The sequence below is a fragment of the Ambystoma mexicanum genome, chromosome 4p (genome assembly GCF_040938575.1).
Source record: "Ambystoma mexicanum isolate Mex_15411 chromosome 4p, UKY_AmexF1_1, whole genome shotgun sequence".
NCBI classification, from domain to species: Eukaryota; Metazoa; Chordata; class Amphibia; order Caudata; family Ambystomatidae; genus Ambystoma; species Ambystoma mexicanum.
In genome coordinates this window covers 580,872,330-580,880,702 of record NC_090927.1, presented here as the reverse complement: position 1 = coordinate 580,880,702, position 8,373 = coordinate 580,872,330, and the positions used below count along the sequence as shown (strand labels likewise).

The window sequence follows — 8,373 nt, the reverse complement described above, 5'->3', positions numbered from 1 at the left end:
TGCATGCATGTGAGTGTGTGCACATGTGTGCCTGCATGCGTGTATCTGTGTCACTTCCCCTGTTATAAGCATATCATGACAGAGATTCTAACCTTAATCATCTCTATTTCTTTCCCCAATAAATCAATTCACCACATATAATAATAGTCCATGTAGTGCTTCAATAATTGTGCCAAGTCTCCCTCATTTATCTTTGTCAGTGCCCAGCCTGATTGTACTTATCCAGAAATTCATTTTCATTTAATAAACCCTGCAAAACACTAAATAGCGGACTCCTTATTCTTAGAAGTCAGGCCAGATCGGGGTGTGTGCTTCTATAAAAATACTTTTTTGACCTAATCTTTTCTCAACACAGCTGTTTAAATATTTCATTCCCTTTGTGCATATTGTGTGATCTTGGTCCCAGTGCGCTTTGTGAGCACTGCACCTTATTACCCACTGCTTCCTCATTCTAAGTACAAATGTTTGCATTAATACGTGCCTTTCCATTATTGTTCCCAAAAAGGTGTTTTTGTTTCATTTATTCTTGCTATCCCCCATAAATATTCACTGTGCTTAGTTTAATGTAATTCATTATTGCATTAATGCTTTTTACTGTAATTTGCACTCATTATATTTCTATACTCGGCGACACCCTTTCACAATTGTGATTGTAGACACATTCATCATTTTTGTTTGTTTTTTTTCTTGTCTCTTCAAATGCCTCTATATTATAGGTATATTATGCAGTGGGGGAAACACTGCCCACTCTGCTGTGGCCCTAGTGCACATGCCTCAATGTGCATGTTTAACATCTCCATGACTCTGCATTATTTATGGTGCATATCCCATGCCTTCTCTCAGTCCTTGATTAACAATATTCTACCTGTTCTAACCATCCACAGCACTCCCCTGTGCCTTTCATTTGCAATCAGTCTTTTTGTAGCACACTACAAACCTTTTAGTAAAAACACCTTTCCTCTCTGCCTCATCTGTGCAATTGGCCCATGCATGCCTTATGATCTATACTGTCAAGAATGTACCATCAATCACCAACAAGAAACAGCTACTTGCCTAACATAATCAACAAATCAGGGGTGATCCAGTGTGTGCCCAACAGAGAAGCATCCAACACCAACCCTCTAAAAAAAGGAAGTGACCTGTGTGACCCTAAACAGTGACTCAATGGGGTCTCCCCAGCTCACACATATACCATAACTGGGAGCAGTCTCCCATTCAAAACAGTATATTCAAAAATAAAGTTCAACCACATATAATTTTCCTGTCAAAAATCAACAATTTCTTCAACATATACACCCACGCTTGACTAAACAACCATGGGTTTAATTACCCCACAATATATAAATTCAATATAGTGCTTTTCTCAGCATCTAGTTTCAATAACCACACACTAATGCCATGAAAAATGCAGTTTTTTTCAAAACATAGTCCTTTGTCAATTACTCAGAGGTTGTCGACCAAATCAAGCCATAATTGAGCGTCCCTACTCCGGAACACATCATGATGTATATACATTATACAAATCTTAAAGGACAAATTAATGAGTTCTGGTTCAACTCTATATTTCCATAAGTCAGGGTCAGCCCCGGCTCACTTCCAGGGATAATACCAAAAAGAATTTCAAAACTGCACAAATGAACCATTAAACATATTTCTTTAATACTTATATTAATGCTTCAGTCCTGCTAATTTTGGTCACATTTCCAGAAATCTTAATTCATTTTTCTGTTTTATTTGTTTAATACATATAAATTCATTTTTGCAATCCCTTGCCAACACAAAACAGTATATATTTGCTCTTGCTGCGTAGAAAATTAGTTCACAGCTGCTTTAACTTGAAAAGCTATACAGCTTTGAATTTCTTCAACTTATTTAATTACCTCTTGACTCTTATCAGCTTCTTATCTCTAGCTTTGGGAAAAAGCCCTGGCTTCGTCATCAGCGCGGATTTGAACATAAATGTTCATCGTGCACTGTAAGCGCTAGTTTTTTCCTCTGTTGCGCAACGCGCATCCCGTACAAGATTGCTTATAGCTCTGTGTTTCCCTTTTAAAACATGTCATATATCACATTCCCTTCACTTTGTCAAGGAGAAAGGGAACCTAGTGTCGGATTTTGCATTTTAATGACTTTTTCTTGTTTTAACTATGCAGTTGTAATCGGCAAAAAATTGCCTCATCTGCAATTTTCCTTTTGTCTTTGTTTCTATTATGCACTTGGCAGTTTTCTACCGTGCAAGGCTTTTTCCCTTCCTAAGAATGTCATTGATAAAGTATATAAAAAGTAACCATCTAGCTACCACCACCCGCCCACCTCAAGGGTGCAAAGTATTCACAATTTTGACTGCATATTATTATTTCTTCTGCTTTTTTTTCTCCATCACATCTCAGACAGCAAATATGAGCACGCCCATTAGTAGTTTGCTCAAACCTCTCCCTTTTTCGCTGCTTTCTGTCGATCTATGAGTTGGTACCAACCGTTTCCTAGATACACAATATAACTCCTTGATTTTCTCTCAACTTTTGCAACTCATTGTCGCTCTTTGACACCTTAATTTAAAACACACATAACAGACAGACGGACTAGTATACATTTAAACCTCAGCACTTTTTTCTTATCTCTGCCCCTAAATATACCCTGATAGGGGTTTAAGTCGTTATCTTACCGGGATCTATCCTCTGCATAGCCTAGATTACTTTGACTGAAGTGCCTAACAACATCTTCTGAATTCCCCTTGGACCGGGACTCCCTGGGCCTCTTATCTCCTTTATATCTTAGCAATAATCACAAAAAACACCACTCATTATCGTTTCTACACTATTTTCTAGGTCCCCCCGTTACTACTTTAACCCCTAATTAATATATACATAACATGTTTTATTATTTTTTCTTCCTTTACTGTTGTCCCCCACAATACATACCATAATCTACGGATGTCAAAGTGCACCATGCTGACTGCCACGGGGAGCCCTCCCCTGACAAAATGAGGGCACAATGCAGATCTACTTAAATTGTTATTTCTCCTGGGCCTCTCCCCATCTCTGTCAGCAGAAGCCTGGGTTCTTGTCTCTGAAAGAATTTTATGGTCCCTTCGTATGGTCGCCATGTGTATAGAAGGTCCTTCTGCATCCCCTCATGTACTATGACATCTGTGGACTCTGGGACTGGACCAAAGGAAGAGCGGACGCCCGGGTACAAGTTCAGTCACCTTTTAATGCAAGTTCAAAAAGACACACTGAAAGCATACAGAGCTCCTGCAATCAGCTAGCTTTTATAGGCCTTTTCAATGATGCAATACTTTCATGCAGTTTCAGGATACATATCTGTTTGGTTCTCTGAGTCAGAATAAAAGCCCTACTTCTTTTCGATTGGTTAGCGTATTTGTCACTCATAAAGCCCACATGAGTTCATTATTGGCAACCACTCGCTTACTGACACATAGACTGATGAGTTTATTTTAGACCCAGCCGAACACAATTACACATCCTTTAACTCCTGCCAAGAAACAGTGCTTCTCAAGGTCCTGCCAAATTTTGATTGTCTGCTTATACCGTGGAAAACCCCATGAGCTCATTTGTTTGCTGCCAACTAACGCAGCTGATCTGTACTAATTGCTGACTGTCTTGCCTTTATCTGATTTACTATCAATTTTGTCTGCTTTTCCCGGCCAAGTTTCAAGTTTAATCTCGACCCAATTATTTCACAGCAAGAGCCTGCCAAAGACCTTCTACTATGTAAACATGATTCAGGCCTTTTTGACCCCGGCTCTCAAGATGCCATTCTGTATTTGGCATCCATTTTAAATCTTCTCTGTTCAGCCTCGCTACCAAATGGTGAGTCGTTATTTACCTTTGAGCATAAGTCATTTTCTATCCAGTTTCCAGAATATATTTTTACATATTCATGATGTGAATGTAATACCTAAGGCACCCTTCACTTCCTGAGTCATATATGTGTCGCCCCACATGCACTCTGTTATCTTCAAAAAGCACTATAATTCAGATTTTTGCAATACGGGAACCATTGATCAGCCTATTATGTTATCTGTGCTCAATAAGACCGGGGAATGGGGTCTGGTACCGTCATACAATGGTGTCTGAAATGGCTTGAAGGATGTGAGCTCAAGGGTGGTGCATCTCACCTTGCTCAGGTGGTTAGGCCAGCAGCATGTCATGGTAAACGTATGCTGTCCTTTTCCTAGACACCCTTTGTAGAGGATACCTGGCAGGCAGTCGGAGGTCAGCCTGGAAGGAAGCTAACTGCAATTACGACCTGGCCTTAGTTGACTCTGGAGTGGAGCAGTCTTTGAGCAAATCTTGTTGCAGATTGTTTCTGGGATGGAAACACATTTTCGTTTTGCAGTTGGCTGCAAACTGCACTAATTGGGACTGCTAGATCATGAGCATGTTATGGCATTGAAGGGAGAACAGTCTTTAGGTACGAGGCTAAATAAGTAATATTCTTGTGTAAAACATCAACATGTACAGAACATAACTGGCAATGAATTGTCAGGAAGACTGTTGTAGTGTAAAATCTTTTTTATTGACCAGATCATTTTTTGGAGAATAGGCAATGGTTGAAAATTAAAATAAATTTAAAAGCTTACATGCTGATGCTCTAGCCTCCGTTGCTTCTCAGAGTGGCCAAATTCTTCAATTAACCTTCCTATTTCGAATGTTCTTTTATGACTATTTGCATATTCAAATTGACAACTGTCATTCAGTTCTCTGGATTGCCCACTGTATTTTATGCTTTGTAAAATTATTGCTTTTTATTATGGTCTTTCCATTTCTTTCACATACAAGACTAGTTGTGGTATATTACTTGCCTCACTCTGTTTAGCACCCGTAGCCACTTTTTGGAAAGCCAAGTTTTTTTTTTTACAGATTGCAAAACCTTTGATATGGGTTCCCACTTTACCATCAGTGGGCATGTATAAATGTCCTGGCTATCAGCAACTGCTTCATGCTTTTTAAAACTGTCTTTTTCATGGATGTGTTTAACCGCCTCAATAAAACAAATCGGGGGGTTTGTTATTCTGTATTGTGTGCATGTATTATTGCACATTTGTTTTAGTATGTATGAATAAATTGAGTCTTTTAAAATTTTAGGAACACCAGTGCTCTTCAAGGTAAAATCTGCAAGACGCACAATGTTCATAATTCTATCAGTAACATTTCGGAAAGTTACCTTTTCGTAATGAAAATGGTCTTCAGAGTCCTATGTAACCACTTCACCCTTATGCAATACAATCATTGTCTGATGTCAGTCTTTAATGTGATTATTTAAAAAAAAAAATATATTCACATGAACGAGTTGTAATCGTACTTACTAGTGGTGTTGGGTCATGAAGAAATGTTTTATTTTAGTGTACATTTTAATGTGAACATTTTTCTTTTGTTTTTTTTAGGGGAATTGATGACTGTTGCTCGATGGATGCGGGATTTTGTTGCAAATCATCCTGACTACAAGCAAGATAGTTTTATTACTGACAAAATCAACTATGACCTTCTCGTAAAATGCAACCAAATTGCAAACGAGCAGGCAGAATGTCCAGAATTGCATGGCGTAGCTGTTAGCAAAATCAAATTAAGTGGAAATAAAACTGTTTCTTTTTAACACTGTTATGCAGCCTGATGAAGTTTAAGCATTACCCCACTGACTGTGTAATAACTATTGTAAACTCCACTTAATTTTAGTGGTGAAGACCAAATTGGCAGTTTGCTGAAAAAAATTATTTAGCCATTGCTTTATTCCAATAGTTAATTTATACGCTGTGTGTAAATAGTAAACTATTTTTATGAATAACAGTGTATTTTAATAACATTGTATCTAAAGTTATTGTGAACCAGCTTGTACATTTTGTATGTATACTCAATCACTGTCTAATAGCTTTGTAAATGTTGTGCCTATATGTGTACATTATTAGAATTTTAAACCCGTTTTTTGCAATGTACTGACACATTTGTCTTTTTCAAATCCAATGTATGATTTCCAAGAAATTTAGATTAGTACATGTTTGTTTTGGCTTTCTTCTTGCCTTTTTAAAGGGGCCATTTGGCGGGTAGGTTGTTGGAAACCTAATTAGTGCAAGCAAACCTATTTGTTCATGGGCAGACTGTTGCCCTAAAGGTTTAACTTGAATTTCATTCCTTTTCATAAAATGTTAGTCTTGCGATCTGCTCCGCACATCATACGCACAAAACAAATGCACCTTTTATTTTCTATGAAGATTTTTTGTGTTTATTTCAATTTAAAACATGTATCATTTTCTTTTCTCCAAGTGATGATTGGAATTGGACAGAGGCTGCTTATGCTTAGCAAAGTGTAGATTGTGTCTTATACAGCAACATTGTTTTGTTTCGCTAGTTTAAAGAGCAACTATTTTGATGTATTCAGCATACATCTTTGTTTTCTGCACAAATGTTTGTTATTTCTATCGAATCCCCTGTTTATTGCTGTACTAACCGTCTTGTCTGACATAAAAGATAGTATGCACATTTTAGGATGAGGTGTTCCATTTCATATTGTTTGGTGGTGTTAAACTACGGCAGAACAATGTGTGGCAGCTCATATTTAACAATAGAACAAATCTACGATATAGATATGTTAGATGCGGTTTTATTTGATGTGCCTCAAACGATTGTAAAATGTATTTTAATGATTCTTACCATGTTTTAATCAGGTTCTAAATAACCAAAATGGTTTGTGCAAAAAAAAAAAGACTGGATCTAAAGAATTAGATTTGCTGTTTATATTTTTTAGCCCATGGTTTTATTTGACAGAAAATGTAATTAAACATTTGACTTACTTTAGCTAGAAACCTTGTGACTTTTTCAACACTGTTACCATAAATGATTAATAGAACTGTTCCCGTCCCTATACTGCCTTTTCATGTTTGTCATAACACTACAATATCTCAAAGCAATTACCCTACCTTACTCTGCTGACATCTAGAGGGGTGACCCAGGGAGCTGAGTGTATCTCGATCTAACAGATAATGTAGCTGAAGGTGATATGCAGAGGGTCCCAGGTAACCTTGACTTATCCCGTGCTGCTAGGATGGGAACAGTCAAATATAGATCTCCTCCAAGCCCTAATCCCCAGGTAATGTGACAATCTGCCCACAGGGAATCTTCAGGTCAAACTAATAGTATTGTTCAAGTGAAGAAGTAACTTGGCATTGATCATTTAAGTCTTGCTGACTAGTAGACTCTTGAGCTTTAAGGGAATCTCTGGTGGGACAAGGCTGATCTGGGAGGCTTTCAGTCAGTTCAGAAAAGATCACACAACTCATATCGGGCAAGCAAGTTATTGCAGGAGATTGTCCTTACTTGCGAGCAGAAAGACGTGGCTCCAGTGTGGAAGTTGGGCACTAATGCAAATGCGCAGTATTTCCGTATGTCAAATCAAGGCAGTGGATATGGATCTTTGCAAGTTCAGACAATGCAATTATCAGTTCAAGTAAACACTGCTGAGGACAATCTCCACATTGGCAATCATCAATCCAAGCCTGCATGTAAATACACAAAGGCAGGCTTTTATTCTTAGGGCCACCTGGGGGAGGGGGGTTTCAGGGAGGAAATTAAAGGCACTGAGGAAGTTCAGAAAGTGTTGGGCATTTGGAGCAGATGGTGGTGGCAGTCTTTTTGAGTGAGTTGTAGGTGACGGCAAGCATCAGGAAAGAAAGGCTGCAGGCTGTGCCCGGATTGGATGCCTACTGCCTTATCTGCACCAATCCTTTGCTGGCAGGTGTAAACCGGCCCTCCTCATGAAGGCCCACAAACAAAGGCTCCTTTCCTGTCCCAAGCCTGTTGGAGCCGGGAAAGACGGGAAACTGGGGCAAAAAAAAACAACCCGAGGTAATGGTCCTCTAAGCCAAAACCTGCACCTTACTTATTACAGCACCTGCGATATACTGTGCTGCCACGGATGCTAATTACAAAATATTTCTGCATCCTCGTGTTGACACTATCCCCCCGCCTCCACTGAATGTATTCCACCTCAATGTACATGCCCGCAAACCAGGGACATGCCACGCTATAATCTGCATGCCCACTGCAACCCCATTGCTGCATAATTTGCTATTTTGCTAAATATCTAAAAATCGGGCCAAACGGTTTATATTATGTTTATGTAGTGCCTTATACCACTAGTGTTGTGCTTCGCCAAACTGATATTGCATTCATATTATCTTTATGTAGAACCTTATACCACTAGTGTTTTATCTGCACACATATGACGACCAAACTGTGATCCTCACCGCTTGCCACCCTCATACCCCAGGAAATACCAAGCCATAGTGATCGCACTGTATCCCACAGCCCGCCGCACCCCTCCACCACCATCTACAGCTCAGCTATGACCTTCCAC

General features: G+C 39.0%; 1 protein-coding gene across 1 annotated transcript in view; it reads left to right on the top strand.

The window, feature by feature from the left end:
* GCLC (glutamate-cysteine ligase catalytic subunit) overlaps nucleotides 1-6,815 on the top strand; it is a 281,892-nt gene extending 275,077 nt beyond the window's left edge. The window contains exon 16 of the mRNA XM_069606130.1: nucleotides 5,411-6,815. Coding sequence (XP_069462231.1) covers nucleotides 5,411-5,619 — 209 coding nt within the window. The 3' untranslated portion in view covers nucleotides 5,620-6,815. The remainder of the gene's footprint in view (nucleotides 1-5,410) is intronic.
* Nucleotides 6,816-8,373: the final 1,558 nt, after the last annotated feature.